At 51.3% G+C, this 21,040-nt stretch overlaps 1 protein-coding gene across 1 annotated transcript in view; it reads left to right on the plus strand.

Annotated features, from left to right (window-relative positions):
• Positions 1-1,313, plus strand: part of Gfra2 (GDNF family receptor alpha 2) — an 83,654-nt gene extending 82,341 nt beyond the window's left edge. Inside the window, exon 9 of the mRNA XM_026397503.2 lies at positions 54-1,313. Within this exon, the coding sequence (XP_026253288.1) occupies positions 54-176 (123 nt within the window). The 3' untranslated portion in view covers positions 177-1,313. The remainder of the gene's footprint in view (positions 1-53) is intronic.
• The last annotated feature ends 19,727 nt before the right edge of the window (positions 1,314-21,040 follow it).

Genomic DNA, 21,040 nt, shown 5'->3' on the forward strand with positions numbered 1-21,040 from the left:
CGCTGACGGGATTTTTGTTGTTTTCTCTGTCTTCCCTTCTGCCGTGGACTCAGCTCACGACCAACATCATCCCAGGGAGCAACAAGGTGATCAGACCTAACTCAGGCCCCTGCAGAGCCAGGCCGTCGGCGGCCTTGACCGCGCTCCTGCTCCTCTTGCTGAAGTGGGCCTTGTAGGCCCTGGGAACGGGTCTCAAGATCTCCACCAACGGCACAGAGGAGAGCTCCCGCCCGGGCAAAGTGGAAACGCTCCCAGACACACACACACACCCCTTGCAAAAAAATCCCCCCACCTTGTCTCTGAACCTGTCTCCTCCCAGGTTCCTTCTCTGGAGAAGCTTTTCTAAACCAAACAGACCAGCAGGTGGGGAGCCTGAGGGCTGCCCAAAGGTCCCCTGGCTTCAGGGACGCTCGGCCCTGAGGGGCACAAGGCTCTAGAAATGCCCTTCACTGTCTCCTGGTGTTTTTCTCTCTGGACCCTTCTGAAGTAAGAGACCAAGCTGAGACCCCACTGCCGAAGGGACTTGTGCTGTGCCCAATGCAGGCTGGGGACAGGACAGTGGCAACTGCTCTGGAGCTGCCCACTCTGGGGACCTGCTGGGGGACCAGCCGAGGGCATCGGTCAGGGGGGAATGGAGCTGGCCACATGCCTCCAGTTGGGCCCTGTCAGCCCTCCCCTTGGCTTCAAGGATGGAGGTGGCCTGTCTTCCCCCACTGCCCTCAGGGTGGGTCTGTGTGTGGCGTGGAGCCCTCGTGGCCGCGCTGGGTCCTCCTGGCTATAGGGCCTGGGCCTCTCGGCCTGCCTGGGAGTTCCCCTGCAGGGGGGGGAGCAAACCCTGGGCACCAGGAAGCCGCTTCCTCCTTGGTGGCAGGAATTTTGAAGTCAAAGAGAAATGATGCTTCGGTGGCTTCTCGGTTTCTTGTGGGTCCATTTGGCGGGCCTTCCCCTTGGGGACCGCTGAAGGGGGCAGAGGGGCGACAGTTGGACGTGTGTCTGCAACACTCTGGTCTCGAGCTCGCTCCTCCTCTCTGCTGCCCTTCCTCATTTCCACCCTCTTTCCTCATTCCCGAGACATTGTCAGCTGTGTCCCCAAGGCCCCTTCTCTCCACGTGTGTATATACATGTCCATGTACCTATATCCTGTGCTTTCCTTTTTCTTTCCTTTTTCTAAGAAACAAAACTATCGAAATAATACCCCACAGATGAGCGAAAATGTATTATTGTAAAGTTTATTTTTTTTAATAATGTTGTCTATAAAGGAAAAGCAGGAAATCGACCTGGGAGCCCCGCTGCAGTTGGGCTTGCGGGCTGTGGCCGGGACTCCTGATGCGCATCACGCTTAACCAAGGCTCCAATAAAATACTAGGAAGCAAAGTTGCCTCGTGCCTCACTGCTGTGTGCCTTCGCCCCCCTGCGTTCCTGGCCCCTGCTGCCAGCTGGGTGTTCCCTGTGGGGCTGGGGACGTTCATGTGTATGTGCATGTGTGTGTCCACTTGGACCCCAACAGGTCTTGCCCGTGTGTCCCAGGGTTGGTGGATGATGATCCACGCATGTGATTTTACACTTGCAGGTTTGAGGGTCTCAGCTAGGCTGTTGTGGGGTCTTGTTCTCTCCTACCTCGCCTTCCCGGTTAGTTAGAGTGCTTGCTGCTCCCCGACAGGGAAAGGAGAGGTGGCCGTTGGGAGGGAGTGGTGGCTTGTTGTCACCTTGGGTATGGTTTGCCTTGCATAGAGTGGAGGGCGTCTCTCCCTGGGACCCCTGGGCTGATCCAGGTGTGTCACGGAGAAGGCAGGGACCTGGCCTCCTGGTTCCCATCAGAGAAGGAAGACCACTGTCAGTGTTTGAGTCCAAGAGAACAATCCATCCATCCTTCTATTTGCCACCCAGTCTTCCCGGACCCTGGGCCTGCCGTGTTCTTCCGGAGATTCTCCCTGGAGAGCAGCAGGGTGTACTTGTGTGTGCACAAATGTCTGTGTGCGCCCACACAAGGTGGCAGGAGGGAGAGGGGAAGGCTGGCCTGTGCCTTCAGGGCTTCCTGTGATCCCGTCTTGTCACTCCTGGCGCTGGGATGTCATTTTCCAGCCTCCTGACCCTGGGTCCAATCAAACAGCTTTGGTTTCTGGTTGCACATGTGTCAGTAACATCTGCTCACGGTGGTCACGCTGCAGCAGATTGTGTTCCAGCCTCCGCCTGGAGGGAGGACAGTGAGAAGCCATCTCTCTTCCCAGCCTCTGCTGGCCTTACTGCAGGACAGGATGACTGATGTCCACCTGGAATTTGTGTTCCTTGCAAATAGGAGAGATTGGCTAGTTCAAACAGGGACTTATTGGGAGGTTTGGGAGGAGGCTCACAGAGGGAAGGACCAGGGGACAGCTGAAGGGTTAGAAGGCAGGATCTACAGAGTCAGGGACCAGTGGCTAGCCACTGTTGTCCTACTGGCTGGATGGGGCCTTATGCCTCCCTCCCTCTATTCTTGGCGGGGAGAGGGGGGATGTGTCATGACTGATGTTCCTAATAGGAAATAAGCCTTTGGGCTAAGTAAGTGGGCAGGTATCCCACAAGGAAATCGAGGCACCATCATGATGGAGGAATGGACACTGGGCAGCTCTACTCTGGCTGACAACATTTCCTCATCCATGCAGCCCATAGCTGACAGTTTATTATTAAGCAATCATTCCTTTGCTTGAGAAGATTGCCAATTTTTGTGTTCCTCTAAAAATATGTAAATAAGTCTAGGAAGAGTCTAATGTCCCTATCTTAATGCTAATTGATTTAATGGTGAAAATGACTCTTAGTGACCTTAGGATATTTGGGCTTAGAAGTTGAGACTGGGGTTGGGGAACAGACAAGGGCAGAGAAACAGGAGTGGGACCAGGAGCAAATTGGCAGGGACCACCAGGGATAGATTTTAATTGGTAGTTATTTTGGGCAGAACACACCCATGTGCAGTACTGACCCTGTGCACTGAGCTCAGTCAGCAAGGGGTGTAGGCTCGCTTCCTTCGCTGCCAAGGCTCATCTGTGGTGTGCATCTGTCTGCAAGGCCATCTTAGCTTGTGCTCTGGCCCCAGTACGTTGCTAAGTCAGAAGCCACAAAGGAGTGTTCCTCTCTTTGTCGGGGAAACGTCCAGCATGGGCAGTTATGCCCAGGCAGGAGCATAGACAGCTTTCTGCTGGCCCTTGCCTCCATGGCCCTCCTCTTAATTCATGGGGGCCACTCAGGCCAGGCCAGGGAGATCTGCAGTGGGAGGCTGGGGAGGTCCGACTTCAGAGTTCTGGACATGAAGGGAGCAGGGTCGCTCTCCCCTCGGTGACCTGCCAGTGGTTCCCATAACCAAGCCTCTGCTGTGTATTGAGGAGACTAGTCACAGGGGATCATCTTAGTTCCTGGTACCCTGGCCCTTTCTAATGTGCGTGGCAACACAGGTTTCCCAGACCTGGGCCAAGTCCTGCTCTTTCCGGCCATTCTGGGAAATAAGCCCTGCTTGGGATTCTCAGTCCCTCGCTGGGCTCTGCTATCCCCTCCACCAGACCTTCCTGAGGTCAACCAACTCTGGACCTACCAGGATGGTCACCATTCCCAGACTCCTGTCACTGTTCACCTCTTCACTGAGGTACCCACCCGGCAGCCCTGCTTTATGCTCCTCAGGGATGGGCCTGCTAACTGGCTCCCGGAGTCTGATGGGCCACCTGCTACGGTTAACCTCACGCCAAAGGGTCTCGTGTGTGTGTGTGTGTGTGTGTGTGTGTGTGTGTGTGTGTGTCCCTAGTTTCTGGCCACTGACTACCAGAATACCTGTGTGAAACATGGATTCCTTACTCACAGGAATGCAAAGGTTCAGTGTTGCCTCCTGGTTGGAGAAACCCTTTGCCAGCATTTTCTGATCTGTGAGGTGAGCTTGAATCAGCCAAGGGGCTGGGACGTCAGAGGATAAAACTGTCCACGTGCTCCATGTTAATACAAGGGAATGTAAATCAATAGATAGCATAGTGTCCATTCTTTTGAGTCTCCCTGGGAGTAGGTGATCGTCTTTTAAATGTGGATTAATTTTTTTTTTTTTTTTTTTTTTTTAGGAAAAGACAAAATCATTTTGGAACCCAAACTGGTAAATAAGGTATTCGCGTTCTTTGTGGTGGGGCTAAATGTTAGGAAGACTGGCGTCTAGTCACATGTGGGAAATTTTGTCACCTTGTTTGACCTTGGTCGGGTCACCTAAAAAGTTGCATTAGATGATGACTGAAGCGCTTTTTGACTAAACATGTACTGAAGAGAGGAGAGGGTCACTGAGATGGACTGAGGTGGGAGCTAAGCCTTCTGCCTGGTTTCCTGTCCAGGGTGTCCACCACCCTTTGAGGTGTGCCTCCAATATTCTGGACAATGAGAGAGTGGCCAGCCTGCTGGGTGTGGGCTTTGAATACTTCAGTTGTGATGAGTTTTCTAAAAACCCAGTTGTGCTACTTCCTCATATATGTTGAAGCAAGTAAGTAAATAGAAAGGGCTTTGAAACCTTCACAAAGATCTGAACAGAATCAGGGCCCTGCAGAGCATCACCTGCCCAGAATGTTCCTTGCCACATCCCACAATTTTGTGTGAAATGGGTTTTTGTGCCAGGGCTTTGATAGTTTTACTGAAAAACAAAAACAAAAAACCCAAACAAAAATAAGGCCAGGTGCAATGGCACACACCTGCAATCCCAATGGCTCAGGAGGCTGAGGCAGGAGGATTGCAAGTTCAAAGCCAGATTCAGCAATTTAATGAGGCTCTAAGCAACTCAGCAAGGCCCTGTCTCTAAATAAAATATAATAAGGGCTGGGGATATGGCTCAGTGGTTAATAGCCCCTGGGTTTAATCCCCAGCACCAAAACAAACAAACCCCAAAACAATTGTTTTAAAATGTGTATATCTTAAGGTTTAACTCATGCTCACATCCCTCACCATATGCTACATGCTCTTCTGAAATTGTATGAATATTAATTTATTGGATCCCCACTGGGACTCAGAGCTGGTGCCATGTCCCCTTCTAAGATGGGTAGACTGCTGCAAAGCGAAGCTCCTATCTTGCCTAAGATTGCAGAGCATAAGTGGCAGTGCTCAGGCACACACCCAGGTGGGCTGGCTCCAGGGTTTGTGCTGGGATGTCCTGTCACCCTGAATGTGTGTGTGCCCTGCCTGGGCTAGTCTGTGGCTGCCCAGGCGGGTAGGGAGGGTCCTGTGAACCCGGGCTCGTTGGTGCTTCTGCACTCTCTCTCTCTCCAGCATCTTCCGTACTTGCAGGGTCAAGGGAACAGCCCATCAAGAGGCTGAGTGTACCTTTGGGAGCCTACAGGGCAATGGGGAAGGAGTTCTGTAAACGACTTTGTGAAATCAAGGATCGTGTGGACTTGGAAGAAGGGCCAAGGAAGGGGAGGGAAGAGGCTGCTCAGCGACAGGCCCCCCCCAGCTCAAGGCGTTTCTGGTGGGGCAGGGCAAGATGGAGGGGGGCATTCTGCTTCAGCACCTGCCCCCTGGTTTTGCTGGGATGGCTGATGACCTTGTTGGGAAATGGCTTTGGCTAGGAATCAGCCTTTCCAGGAAGGAGACTGACCAGATGGGGTCCTGCTGGCTTGACCTTGGGCTGCTCTTATCTTGGGGACCTCCTGACTAAAAGGAGAGAGAACAAATTTAGGAACGAGAGAGACCTGATTTGAATTCCATATCTGCCCCTGACCAACTGGAAGGTCATGTCCATTGCGAGCTTCAGTTTTCTTGTCTGTGAAATGACGCTGGTCCTACCTCTTAGGAGTGGTGTGGAAATCCCATGGGATATCCTACTAAGCGTCTGGCACACAGTGGGCTCCCAGCCACGACACTCCCTCACCCAGTGCGCCCACTAGCCTGGGCCTCCATGACTCCTTAGCACCTGCTCTGCAGAACAGGCTCCTTCTCTTGGGTTCATCCTTGAAGCTTCTCCCTTCCTCCCCCTTTCTGTGTCCTAAGAAGCTTTTGTGGATTTGGGGCAGACAAGAGAGTACGGCTGTCATCAGCCCCCTGGGCTGCTCTCTTGGAAGCATCGCCAAGTGGAGCTGAGAGGGCAGGAAGAGTGGGGAGACAAAAAAAGGAAATGTCCTTGTGTTATTTGTAAATCAGAGTTGATTTGATCTGAGAGTCACCAGGGACCGTGGCTACAGAACATCCAAATGTCACGCTCTCTGGAGTACCTTTGATTGGCTGTCCCCTCTCCATGCGTGAAGGCAGAGGACGTGCCACTGGAGTAAGTGCACCAGCTCAAAACTGAGGACAGGAGCTGAGCTGAGGGGAATGTCAGCACCTCTGGGAGGGCAACTGGTGTGCCATTGGCCCTTGGTGGTGCCCAAGGCAAAATAGAGGGGGCTTTGCTACTCCGGGCTCTGAGAGACTTCCTGCAGGAAGGGATCCGGAGCCTGTTTTTGGGAGAATTCTGAGTCACCCAGGGCTTTTTGAAGAGAGCTGTCTTCTGTGTGCTTTTTCCTATAGTAAAAATCTGGGGGTATGCTGGTAGGAGTCAGGGGACCAGGATCAAATCCTGGCTCTGCTGTCTATTGGGTAGTGACATTAGCTAAGTCACTGAACTTCCCTGAACCTCAGAAAGATTGCTGTATATCAGGGATCAGCAAACTTTTTCTAGGAAGGACTACACAGGAAATACGACGGGTTTTGGTGAGCTACATTATCTCAGTTGCAACTACCAACTCTGCTACAGTGACTAAAAAGCTGTCACAGGCAAAATCTCAATGTCCAGGCCAGGCTGTGTTCTAATAAAACTTTATTTGCAAAAAAAATCACGTGCAGGCCAGCTTGGCCCATGGCCTATAGTTTGCCGATGCACGGCTCTTTTGAGTCCAAGCTGTCAATCTCAGGCAGTTGGAACATGGAATGGTGGCAACAGGGAAGGGTGCTGATGGATGGGGCTGAAATCAGCCTCCAGGTGGAGGGAGAGAGGGCAGGTTAGCCAGTGTAGAAAGGGATTCGAACACACAGCCGAGTTGGTGGTGGAGGAAGCTGGGAGGAATGGACTTAGGCTGGAGCTGAGTTGCAAGAAAGGAACCAGGTAGCCAGGTATTGGGGGTGCGGGACAGACCCCATGGAGTATGCTGGGATGTGGGTGCTGTGTGTGCCACTGTGAAGCTGTGCTCTGTGCAGCGGCCAGCAGAGTGAATGGGGTTGCAATCAGCCACACTCAGCTCACCCATCTGTGCCCCTTCTCTGGGCCTTGGCCCTGAGGAGGGGGCCTCATTCCCTAATTGGCACAGACTCTCCTATGTGAGCCAGTGGAGGATCCAAGGCCAAGGACAAGTGGAGCTGCCACTCAGGCTGGAGGGGAGAAAGGTTGGGTGCAGGGAGGAAGCTGGGCCTGGGCTTCTCTGCTTATCTGCTCTGAACTCTGTTTTCCTTTGTGAAGGGAGAGGGCCCAGGGCCGCCTCCTCTTCAGGCTCCTTCCACAGCAAGATTCTGTGAGTCCATGTCACCAGCAGTTTCTCAACTCACCAGTCCATTGCAAAATGACTTCAAAGAGACAAAATTCATCTCTCTTTCAGCAAATACTGCCACCCTGCTTGGTTGCTTCGATTTTTCACCACTGCCTTGGGCAGAGCCCTGGATGGCTGCCATGGCGCTCGCCCTGGGCAAGGCTGACAACTGCGCACCTCACTCCTTCTAGACGAAGCCAACCCTGGGGCCACGTGGAACAATGACCGGTCCCAGCTGTCCTCCCTTCCTAGGAGAGAGCACATTAGACACCACCTTGACCTGGAAACCTTCCAGCAGCCAGAGGTCATGGAGAAGTCTCAGGAGAAAGGGATTCCTTCCCCGAACCAGGTCTGCAGGCGGGAGTTTGCACAACCACCGTGGTGAGCGGCCGGGGTGTGAAGCTCCTGCGGCCTCCGGCAAGGATACTTCCTTGCTTGTCCCCAGGCTGCACAGTGACTGCCCCTCCACCCAAGAGGTTGACAATTTAGGATAAAAGCTACTGCTTTCCCCCATTTCATTGGAAAATCAGAGTCCGGCCTGCTTGGCCAAATAAATTCTTGTGGGCTGACACCCGCTGGCTCAGGCCATCGGTCACTTCTATCCCCAGTGGAAGATGAAAGGGCTTCTCGAGGGTTCTCAGCAACCTCCAATTACTCTTAATTCTCATTTTATCAGAGAGCTGGCTGAGCGGGGCCAGGGTAACAGGAGCCGTCCTGAAACGCTTCCTCCTGGGAGGGGGGGCTTAGGGCGTCTCTCACCGAGTGCCTGGTGGCCATAGGGGATGCTGGGCTAACAGAGGAGACCTGTCCTTATTGACGATCAAAAAGGACAAGTGGAGCTGCCACTCAGGCTGGAGGGGAGAAGGGTTGGGTACTGTTGTCCCACCACAGTGATGGCTCCCCACTGAAATGCTCCAACAGACCTTCTTACAACACGCTGTGCAGCCCCAGGGCAGCCTTGGAGAGGAAGGACAGGTCTAGAAAGAACCCGTGGGAGTCCAAGCAGTGTTTGCACATGACAGACACAACTGTTGGGGGACCTGCTGCAGATGGGAGGTAAGGAATGAACTAGTCCTGAGAGTGTCGCTGTTCTTTGGCCATCAGCTGGCCGAACTAGGAAGGTCACACCATGCGGGACCTACCTGCCTCACTGAGTCTGGGCCTGGCAACGGACTCTATTCCGAAAGCAGGGCTACTCTCTTCCAGGTGCTTCATGGGAAAAGCTGGACCTAGGCCCAGATCCTGGGCATCTCTGTGAGGACTTGGGTATCTAGGACTTCAGAGTGTATTTGGTAGTGGCAGGACTTAAGGCTGGGTGCAGGGGGTGGGTGCCACCTTGTCCGTAATCAACATGGTTGATTGACAGGTTGGTTTCTGGCAGCAAGAGTCTTTCTGAACAGGAGACTTTCCCAGGGGACTCCCTCAGTGTCCTGTTGTCCTCTGCCACTCCTCTGACTTCCATCCCTATCCACTGTTGTCAGGCCAGAGCTCCCAAATGCTTAAGCACAAAAGTGTAGGGTCTGGGCCACAGCATGGGACTGTGGGTATGCCAAGTGCATGCAGATTAGGGCACCCCTGGTTCTGGGTCCTGTTAAAAATCTGGCCCAGCATAGCCTCTTTGCAGAATTCCCTCTCTCATCTCTGTGCTTTGGAACCTGCCGGGCTGGGGTTTTGCCCTTCTATCTGGCGCAGTCACTGTGCCTGGAAAGGGGTTCTGCTTCAGGTCACAGTCGCTCTTCGTCGTGGCTAGCTGGGGGACTGTCCTCCCAAAGTCCCTTCGCTGACTCTCCTCTGATTCCATCTCATCTTTCTTGCCTTCTCCCCCATTTTCAGTCCAGCCACTTGGGAGGGTCCTTTCTGCTTCGCGGAATGGAGTGGAGAACAGAAGCCTCCTGGGTACCTGCGACTGTGTCAGGCAGCCTCGCTCCCCCCGTGAGGTTTGCCCAGGGATTGCAGATGTGTTCCAGTAATTAGCCTCTCCAAATTCACTGTGCATTTTGCACTTCTCCATCAATCTGGGGCAAAAGGCCCCCTCACTTGAATTAATTGGGAAGTTCTAAGTGAGATTCCTCCAAAAGTTTATAAAAAAAATCTTGAGTTACAAAATTTTGCTTAAACAAAGAAATGTAGCATGATCTCCTTGAAGTGAGGCCTGCCCTGATGATGGCCTGTGGGGCCCTCTGTGTGCTGGCCTTGGTTACCTCTCTGACCTCTTCTCCAGCCCCCCTCCTCTGCCCACTCTGCTCCACCAGTGGCCTCCTTGCTGGGCCCTGCATGTCCCTGCTGAGGCTCTCCTCTGGCTGCTCATCTGTCTGGGATGCTCTTCTTCATGATTAAAACCCACTCCCTGGCTTCATTCAGGTCCCCACTCAATGTCAGCTAGTTAAAGAGACCTCCCCTGTCAGGGGCACCTTTCCTTACCCCCCACTTCAGGACCCCCCCTTCCTGACGCTTTTCCAAAGCACTCACGACCACGGATGCACACGTGTTCATGTGCAGCATGAGGTGCTCAATGACAGGGCCACCTTCTGAGAACTGCACTGTTGGGCGGTTTGGTCCTGGCGTGGACGTCACAGAGCACTTGGCACCAACCTAGATGGTCCAGGTGGACCCTCCACATGGCTCCATGCAGGGACCGTGAGCTGTGTGATACTGCTGCTGGTGGCCCCGGGGGCTGCTTTACGCCCACTGTTTATGAAGGCGAGCTCTTTAAAAGGATGAAGAAAAAGTAGAGAAAAGACATCAACCAGTAACATGGGAATCCACTGCCTTATCAAGTGTCCGGTACTGTGCGTAGTTGCCGTGTTAGACCTTCCTATGGCTGGAGGTGCAGCAGGTGTGTTCTCACTTGCATCGATGTGTTGCTCTATCGCATTGTGACAGCTATGATGTCACCAGGAGACAGGACTTTTTCAGCTTTATTGCAATTGTACAAGGCCAGTTGTTGACTGAAACATTGTTATGCGGCAGTTGACCGTGTGTGCATGTATTTATTTGTTTCTGATCTACCTCCACCCACTAGAAAATAAGCTCCAAGAGAGCAGGACAGTCTCCACCCCACCCCTGGCTTTATCCTTACTCCTGAGGGCAGTGCTTGGGGATTTTAACAAGTGATTGTTGATTGACTGTTAGAAAGTAGAGGTGAGTGTCAGTGGGTTTCAGGTGAGTGCTCAGGGAAAATGGGCGAGGGGAGGCACAGGGGGATTCCGAATTAGCACAAAAGAGCAGAAACACAACAAAGAAGAGTGAGGGCTCAGATGCCTTTGCCTTACTGTTCAAACTTGCCCCTCACCCCAGGCCACACAGGTTACCAACAGCAGGGCTGAGAGAGAATCCTGGGCTCTGGTTTCCAGTCCCCACCACCTCTGCCCTCCCTTGCAATGGTGCCTCCTCTCAGGCGGTGGCACACAGCCCCTGCACTCTCACATGGAATCACTAATTGGCTTAGCAAGCTCTTCTTGAGGATGGAGCAAAGGGAGATTTCCACGCACCCAGGGGAGCACCAGCACTTCAGACCGAGAGGAGTGGAATGAGGGTGTTTGATGACACCCTCCAGGGCGGGAAGAGTCTGTGCTGCAGCCTTGGGCGTCTGTGTGAGTAGCTCAGCTGCGTCCCTTGGCGGCAGCCCACCTCTCAACCCAGCTCTCAGCTCACCTCGCCACCCTGTCCCTCTGAACAGCTGCTAGTCTTGATTTACCCTGGCTCACCTCCACCCCCACCCCCAACAAAACAAATCATGATGTCCCAGCTCCAAAACACCACCAAGAGGTCACCAGCCTCTTCCTGAGGAGGCACTGCGAGTCCCTTGTCCTTTGCTGAGACCACTTGTTTGCGTACATAAACTGGGAGGTGAGCTAGAAAAATATCTACCTAGCACTTTCCCCGGGCCTGAAAGGTTTAAGTGGTAGGGGGGAGGAGGGAGCAGGTGGGTTTTATTTACTAAGATGGAGCTAATGATAATAGAGGGGAACATCCAGTCTTGCTTGTTCAGGTATGTGATTGAGAAAGGCCATCAGCAGAGGGAAGAGGAACTTGTTGGAAATCACCAGGCCATTAGAACTGAGATCCACAGCTGCCTCTCAAAATGGGAAGGAAATAGATACAATCTCTGGAGGACGATCAAATTGAAAGATTCTAATGTGCCAGGCAAACAAACTCCACTTCAGGAGGAGGCGACTCCGGTGGGCGGGCGGCCTCCTTAGGGTAATGACCTTTCTCCAACCCTTGCTGGAGGGGAGCAGGGGCATCCGTTGGGGGCCAAGGGTCAGGGATGAGAGGAAAGGACACTAGCTGCAGGACACTTCAGGCTCCCTGGCCTCTTGTAAAGTCAAAGGAAAAGGGAGGAAGTCCGGGCAGCAAGCCCTGGCTCTCAAATTTCCTCCATTTCCTAACAGTCAGGAGACCAAAAATTCTTAGTGTATGTATGACACTGTGCTGTCCCCCTGGGGATGGGGAGTCTAAAAGACCCTGCAAGTGGCCCTGCCTCCTTGAGCATAAAGCCATCTCATTTGGGTGAAGGGCACCACAGGGTCTTTTCTGCTCCCATATTGTCGTGGGGGGGGCAGTGGTCGGGTGGCACTGTCAGTGGGTACGTATTTGCACAGAGATAGAAGTTCTCACTGGCATAGAGTAGAGGGTGGGTGGAATTGTTTATTCCTTTGCAATTCTCTGAATCGAACCTTGAGTTTCTTTGGGGGATGCAGAGTGACTGTCAGATCAGAGGAAAGAGGACTGGACAATGACCAGGCCCCAGAGATCAGACCTCCTCGGCCTGGCCCTGTATTGATGCAGTTGTTTGTGGTCCAGGGTGACCATAGAGGCCACTGGGCCTGGCAGAGGGCTGGGGGAAGACCACCTGTGTGGACGGTGCTGCTCCCTGTCTGCCTGCTTTCCTGTCTCGGGTTCCAGCTGAGAGCCCGCCAGTCCAGGGCCATGTCCCCCAGTGGCCCCATGATGGCATGCTTTCTGTGAGGATTTGCAGCCAGTGGAGAATTTCACTAAGTCTCTCACTGGGGCTTTCAAAAAGGTCCATAAGGACTTGCTCATGGACTCAGGACTCAGAGGGAGAGTGGAAGGAAAGGTCCTCAGAGGTGGCGGGGCGGGGAGGAGGGTCCTTTGTCCTTTCTTGGTTGTCCCTGCTGCGTATGGTGGGCATCGCCCCAGAACCAAACACGGCTGGGATTTTGATCACCACCTCCCTGCAGCTGGGGTCCAGGATCCACCCACCGTCTGTGGAGTTCACTGGGTGACCGGCAGAGCTGTACTGCAGGGACTTTGTCCTGGAGGCTCGGGGCAGGCACAGGGCGGAGGGGGCCTCCCAAGCTCCTTCCCACTGACAAGTAGCCATTGGTGGGGGTCCCAGGACCTGCTGCTCCTGCAGCAAGCCCTTCTGCTGGACCCTGGGGGACAAGGCATGAGGGAGGAAGTATCTGCCGAGGAGTCAGGAAAGCAGGCTATGGTCCCTGTCCTGGTCTAGGTCACTTGCCTTCTGTTTGTCTCAGGTTCCTCTTCTGTCAAATAAGTGGATTGGACCAGGTGGCCAGGTAAATAGCTCCAGAGAGCCTCTAATGCGTGGGTGGGTGAGAGGGGGTGGGTGGCTAACTCATGAAGATGGGCCATCTCCACGTGGACCAGCTCAAATTTTAGGAGCTTTTGTAAGCTCTAGCTTGAAGATCTCGATTTGCCCCTGGTAAAGAGGGTTGAGTGACATGCGATTTTAAGAGTAGGGAGTATTGAATGAGCAGGGCCTGGTACATAGCAGGCTCTTACAAAAAAAAAAAAAAAAAGGTTCCCTTTTGGTTCTTTTGATTTCCTTTTTCTTATTTATTTCCTCACTGCCCACTTCAACTTTCTTCTGGTGCAGTGGAGGAAGCAAGCTCGACCTTTGGAAAGCCAAGTCAGGGGGCAGCCTGGGCTCCATTCCAGCGTGGCTTTATTGGGGGTTGCTCTAAGTCACAGCCACTTCACAGGTGTGCGTTGTCTTGGGAACTCGTTCTGCAAGACACTGTCCATTAAGACAATGTCCCTTAAATATGGATAAATATGACAGACCCTTGTAATGGAGGAAAAGTCATCCTTGATGTTGGAACCCTGTGTTTTCCCCTTTGTTCTGTGGCACCAGAAAAGAGTTCAGTTTTGTGCTCTGGAGCTATAATGCCTGAAATACTTGGACACCCCTCTTTGTACATATCCTTCCAGGAAGCCTCTGACCCCGCTGTGGGAAAGAGGCCCACTTCCTTGCTCCGATGACCGGTGCTCACCTCCAACAGGACACTCTCAGGCCGATCCTCAGGCGGTTTGTCCCATTCCCTTTTTATTGATACAGCGTGCGCACATGAACACACACACTTGCACATGCACAATTTTAAATACCTTGAGGGGGTGTGGGTCTTTCATCCCAGGACTTCCAGTGAGGAGCAGTTGTTTCTAACACTTTGGACAGATGCCAGGAATGGTGAATGAATGAACGAATGGTTAAAGAGAGCATGGAGTCCAGGCTTCAGCTACAGTTCTGCTTCCCGTTCTACTCTGTGGGCTGTGTGTGCGAACCTTTAACACAAACACGACTTTAAAGCTTTTTGGAATCATGTGGGGGTGGAAGTGGAAGTATATGAAGAAATAAATAAACCCCTGAACATCACAAAACCTTCTTCGGAAACACCAGCCACTGAGCCCTGGTGCTCGAGAATGCAGAGGTCTGTCATTTAACAACGGTGGGAACATGGGCAAATCCTTCACCGCTCAACCTTCAGTGGTTCTTCTGGTAACATGGCGTGATGACATTTCCCTCAGACAGAGGAAGTTGCACAAATGCACGTAAGTTCAAATGGGGATCAGAGTCCCCTGGTTAAGTGCTCAGCAAGGCTTTATGATGGTGACAGAGAGTCCCGGGAGCAGTGGCAGTCGAACGTAAATGTGCGTTCCCTGAGGGTCAGGTGCCTCCTCTTAGGCTCCTTGACCGTCTGCCTTGGCGTTGGGCACATTGTTTCTGGAATCCTGGAATAAACTTCTGGACATCACTGGGGAGAAGGTCCAGGCCTGCAGATTAGCTCAGAGATGGAGGAGGAGCTGTACAGATCAGATGGTCTGGCTCCCTGTTGTGCAGGAGAAATGGGGGTCTAGCTGGTGCTGTGATATTACTGGCCTGGAACATGGGCCCCTGGCCACACAAAAATGCCCCCCCTGCCTGTGTTGCTGCTTCCGGCCATGGGCGGGGCCTGGCCAAGCAGGTGGCTTCCAGTATTGCCTGGAAGCAGCAATAGAGATCAGGGGCCTAGTCTGGCCAGCAGGGGCTGAAGTGCTGACCTGTGGTGGGCAGGGGCGCTCATCCAAGTGCTGTGTCCGAGCTGTGAGCTCATCTCTCCTCACCCTATATGGCCACGTGAAGCAAATCAGCCAGTTCTTTTGATTTGGATTCTCCGTGAGCAGGCTGAGGCCAGGGAGGGTAAGTGAGGTTAAGTGATGGGAGGCAGCGACAGGACTGGGACCAGCACTGCAGCCTGGGACCCCAGTCAGTGCGCTCTGCCCTGTGCCTGGTGGTGGCCATGCTGCCGGGGCCCCTGTGGGGCAGTGGGCACCATCTCTGAAATTTGCTCTGAAGAAGGTCAGTGCCTGAGTCCCCAGCCCCATGGAAGCTGAGGGGACCTGGTCTTCAGATGAAGCCACCTTTGCCCATGGCCTGATGGCACTGGGGAAGATGAGGGCCAACTTAGGCCTTGACTTGTCTCCAGGGCTGGGGTCAAAGTCAAAGGCTCCACCAGGTAGCATTGCAAAGACGACAGCAGGGACATGGTGGCCCGGGAGAAGGCCTGTGTGCAGAGAGCAGGTGAGGCTTGCCTCTGCAGCTGTCGCCACACTCACGCTGCCTCCTCCTGGAGTGGACACTGGACACACATGTGGATGGCATTTAGCGATTTTCCAAATGTGAATCCCAGATTAAAACTAAAGCCATTCAAAGGCTTTAAACCGCAGCCTATTCATTCAGCAGCTCCTACTGAAGCCCTTGCTGATTTACAGAGTAGGTAGTAACTCACTCCGCGGGGCTGAGAGCTGGCTCTTTGCCCTTAACTAGGAGGAATCCATCTCCCCCTGCTCCAGCAGAGCCAGTCTCAGGAGCCTGGGCCTGAGGGACAAAGGAGGACTTGGAGTCGCTCCTGCATCAAGGAGGCAGTGGACAAGTGTTGGCAGTGGTTGAAGTGACCTGCCTGCCACCCAGTCCTCTTTGCTAATGGCCTAACCTTTACCCTCCCACTCCTGTGGTCTTCTGAAAATCCCTCCTGGCCAGGAGCCTGAGATGCAGGGAAACATATTGATTCACTCAGAACCTTTTATTCAGCTGAGATGGTGGTGCACACCTGTGATCCCAGCTACTGGGGAGGCTGAGATAGGTGGAGTGCAAATTTGAGGTCAGCCTTGGCAATTTAGCAAGATCCTGTCTCAAAATAAAAATAAGTAAGTAAGTAAGTAAAAAGGCCTGGGGGTGTAGCTCAGTGATACAGCATCCCTAGACTCAACCCCCAGTGCTGAAAAGGAAAGAAAAGAAACCTCTTATCCAGAGCCTAGTGTGTGCGGAACCCCTGGAGCTCCCAAGGCAAAACAGCCTTTAAAAGTCCTCAATGCAGCTAAGCCGAGGGCCTGGGCTTTCCCCAGCTGGTGTTTGGGAGACTAGCCCATAATCCCTCGCACTCCAGTCTTCTCCCACACCTTCCCAGGGAGGGAAGAAGCACTTGCAGCCCCTCCAGGAAGATCCCCAAGCCCTGGCCTGTCCCCATTTCCCTTGGGTTAGCAGGCTGTTCTCAGAAGATTTTCATTTTAGTCTGGTCTAGGGAGGCGAATCCTTTCCTGATACTTGGGTTAATGTAAGCAGCTTCCCGCCGTCTCCTTCTAGAGAATAGCTGGAGCCTGAGGGGGTGTTCTTCCACTTCTGCTGGGGAGCAGTTGTGCTAATTATTTGCCGCCTCAGTTACATAACCGGAGCTTTGACAGCACTTTTCCAGTGGGACCTTATGTGAAGTTGGGGTTTGCTGTTCAGCAAGCATTTCTGATGAATGTTCCCAAAAGTCCATGGTGCAGGGACTGTGCTTCTACCCCACGGGGCTCCTGACTGCAGAGCCCCTGTGATGTGTTCAGACACGGGGAGGGAGGCCCTTGCTTGGAAGGGCTACACATCCGGGAACTCTGAGTCATGTGGAGAGGCAGGCTCGGTCCACCTGGCTCTGGCCAATAATTTATTGGGAAGGGGCAGAATACACTAGAACTCTTCTTATAGGAAATGCCATTGTCACCTGAGCCCAGCCTGGGACACCTTTGTTTCTCAAGCTAGAAACCCCATTAACTGAAATCTCTTTAGTGGCTGTGATATTAGCTACATTGGTACTCTTTTTTGGATGGCGGGGGCGGGGGGTACTGGGGATTGAACTCAGGGGCACTCGACCACTGAGCCACATCCCCAGCTCTATTTTGTATTTTCTTTAGAGACAGGGTCTCACTGAGTTGCTTAGCGCCTCGCTTTTGCTGAGGCTGGCTTTGAACTGGCGATTCTCCTGTCTTAGGCTCCTGAGCTGCTAGGATTATAGGCCTGCATCATCACACCCAGCCATTGATTGCTCTTTTGGCATCAGACAGTGCACCAGGCCTTGAACATGTATTATGTTATTAAATCCTATTAACAATCCATCCAGGGGGTTATTGTCCTTCTCTCCATTCTACAAGCATGGAAACAGGCTGAGGAATGATGAATACCTTGTCCGAGTTCACTTAGTTGTGGCGAGTGTGAGCAGGAGTGGCAGAGGAGGGAATTTTGCACCTAGGGCTCCCTGCTTATTGATTCGATTGCTCTATCATTTCTACAAACACAATCGGATGTTTTTTACATGTTCAGCAGCGGAATACAAATGAAGTTCTTTCCCTGGAAAAGCTGAGAGTCTAATGGAGGAGACCTTTGATGCAAAACCAACGTGGTTATAGAGTGAAGGGTTGCACATAGAACAAAGCACTGGGGCACTCCCTCCAAGAAGGCAGTGCATTAGGGTTCCACAGAGAAATAAGCAATAGGATATTTATGTAAAATGAAATTTATTGCAAGGCATTAGCTCCATGTGATTATGGAGACTGACTAAGGAGGCATCCCAGGATCTGCCTGCCATCTGCCTGCTGGGGACCCTAGTTCAAGGCCAAAGGCCTGAGAACCAGAAGCATTTGTGGTGTAAGTCCCAGTCCAAGGGCAGGAGACTGATGTCCCATCTCCAGCAGTCAGGTACAGAGAGGGCTCTCAACTTCTGCTGCCTTTTCTAGAGTTGGATGATGCCCACCCATTAGACATAGATTTCCCTTACTTATTCTACGGATTCAGAGTGTAAGTATTTCTGGAAACAAGTTCACAGACTCAGAAATACTGTTTAACCAGATGTCTGGGCACTCCATGGCTCAGTCAAGTTGAGACATAAAAGTGACCATCACAGTGGCTGAGCATGGGAAGAAAAGGGTCAGGTGGCTTCCTGGTGGTGGTGAGGCATTGCAGCTGTGCCTGGGAGACTAAGCAAGAGAGGCCTGCAGAGGAGGAATGGTATCCTAGGGGAGGAAACAGCGTTTCAAGCATGCAGAAGTGAGAGCCATTGTTGCCTCTGGGCTCCCTGAGCAGCCTGGTGCAGCTGGAATACAGTGGACCCTAAAGCCAGCTAGAGACTCACGTGTCTGGAAGGAAGAGACAGGGCCTGAGTGCAAAGACAAGAGGACATTCATCTCATGGGCCTCAACTTCACACTGAGGCTTACCTCTGCTGTCCACAAATACGTCTCTTTCCAGCCTTTAGAACTGAAAGCCCAGTTTGTTATCATGCTCCCTGTTGTCCTTGTCATGTGATCCCACCTTTCCCATGCTGTAGTCTGAATGTATATTTTTCCCCCCAAATTCATATGTTGCACCTAATCCCCAAGGAAATGTATGAAGAGGTGGGGCCTTCACAGGCGATTAGAACGTGATAGCTCCATCCCCATGAATGGGATTAGTGCCCTGATAAAAGAGGCTCCAGAGGGCTGTGAGGCCACGTAGAAGGTGTTCTCTATGAGGAGCAGACCCTCACCAGATCCTAGTGTGCTGGCACCTTGATCTTGGACTTCTAAGGCTCCAGAAGTGGAACACTGCTGATGAATTACTTATGAATTACTCATGCTGAGATGCTTTGTTATAGCAGCTGATTGGACTAAGACACTCTGCATTAAACCATCACAAGCTGCTGAACCCAGCGCTGTGCTCTGGGGGCATCTGAAAATCCCTATGCCTTAGTGACCCTGAGCAATCCTAATTTTAACCTGGATGTCAGGGGATTATGAAATTAGATCATGTGTTTAATTGTGTCCTGCTAAACATTCTCAATGTCCCTTATGTCCTCTTATAAAAAAAGTCTCAAATAATAGGAGGAAAGTAGGAACAGCCAGAGTGAACTTTTGTCACAGATGCTATTATATCAGGGATGGCTGGGTAACGTGTGAATTCAGACTTGACATTCATGTCACTGATCCCCCATGACACATTTGTCCCAGTCTTAGGACCCTACAGCTGGATCTGATTCTCTTTCCACCCCTCCCCCACATGATTTTGGATGGAGAGATTCAATATCATAAAGAGGTCCATGCCCCGTGGGGTTAATTTATGCATTTAATACAATTCTGATACTATTCCCCCCTCTGGAACCAAGAGAAGTATTTTAAAGTTTTTTCCATATTTTTTTATTGGTGCATGAGTGTACATATTGGTGGGATTTGTTGCATATTTGTATATGCCACAAGAGAACACTATAATTTGGTCAGTAATTTTAAAGTTTATATTAGCAAGCAAGAAATCTTAAAAATTTGAAAGAAAAGGGCAATGAGGAGAGTCTAGCTCTATCACATAATTTGAAAACACTGTGTGGTCTCACTTGTTAAGGCAGTGTGGGGAAGAACCGCAGAGCCAATATAGGCCCAGGATATATGTAAGAAGTTGGTCAAGGATACAGATGGCAACTCAAATCAGTGTGGTGAACATGAATTTTTAACGAAGGGTATTGGAACAATAGCCATTTTTGGAAAAATATAAATCTGACTTCATGCTTCATACCATGCATTGAGACAATCTCCAAATGGAGCAAAGATTTAAATGTTAAAAACAAAAAAGTTCTAATGGAAGCATGGTGGTCACCTTGGGTGGCTTTTCTAACTATAATTCAAAGTCTAGATGCCATGAAAGAAAAGATGGATGAATTTGACTATCTAAAAATTAAAAAGATTTTCTGCATGTTCAAAATGCCATACTGCAGAGTCAAAAGGCAAATGACAAGGGAAAAGTATTTGCAATTCATATCGCGAAGAGCTAATCCTTCCAATATGAAAAGACTTCAAAAATCAAGAAGATCCATAACCTAATAGCAAAATGGGCAAAGGACAGGAACATTGAATTCACAGAAAAGAAATGCAAATGGTTCTTTACCATGTGAATAGATGTGCAATCCATTCATAATGGGAGAAATGCAAATCAGAACCACACAGAAATCAAATCAAAACCATTTCCTACCTCTCCCATTAGGCAAAAATCCAAAACTTTGACACAATTCAGTGCTGGCAAAGTTGTGGGGAAGCACATGGTCTCCATCATTGTTGGCAGAGCGGAAAATGGAAGAACTTTAGGAAGGAAGGCTGGCAGTGTCTACCAACATCATGGATGTGTCTACCCTTCTACTCAAGGATCTCACTGCTGGGAACCTCTGCTCCAGAAACACCTGTACAAAAAGAAGCCAAATGTGGAGAGATTTTTTCTTTGGGGCAAGGTTTTTAATAGGAGAAGGCTGGAAGTGACCCAGTGCCTGTCAACGGGGAATTGGATGAATGAATGTGTTCTGGAACATTTTACTAGTGGAAAACTATACAGGGCTAAGAAAGGAAGAGGAAAATCCCCACGTGTGGATATGCAGAGGTCTCCATGTTATTTTGTTAAGGAAGCAAGGTAAATGGTATCATATCTTTCATGATAGAAGGGGAAGAAATAGGAATGGGTAAAAACTTTCGTACTTGTATTTGCATGAAGAAACATTGGAAAGATAAACAAGAAATGGATCAAGGGTTATTTGTGGTGAAGATAAGATAGAAGTATAGGCTCTTTTCTTAAGGGTATTTCAAGAAGCCACCCAAATAATGACATGGGAGAGGTGCAGAGGTTGGGGAAATTAGCCTGGTCTTTGGACAATAGTCTAGTCTCTGAGAGTGTTATCGACAACTCAGGAAGGTATTTGTGGGAGAGCTGGCCCCAATCACTGGCCCCTTAAATTGCTAGGGGCTGAGCATTCTTCCAGGAGGACCCAGGAGGGTCCTGGCTGAGAGCTTTCCAACCAGGCTCTCTGTTGACCCACAGCCAAGGCGGGGAGGGTGCGGGAGAGCCGTCCTTGACCCCGGGCCAGCCATCTGCTCAGGATGGTGCAGGCCCTCTGAAGATTGGCCCTTTTCTCTTCCCCTGTCTCAATTTTCCAGATTATTTTTGTTTGTTTTTCAGTATTGGGGGGAAAAAATGTCTCTTTCTTTACTGCT

The sequence above is a fragment of the Urocitellus parryii genome, chromosome 14 (assembly GCF_045843805.1).
Source record: "Urocitellus parryii isolate mUroPar1 chromosome 14, mUroPar1.hap1, whole genome shotgun sequence".
Lineage (NCBI taxonomy): Eukaryota > Metazoa > Chordata > Mammalia > Rodentia > Sciuridae > Urocitellus > Urocitellus parryii.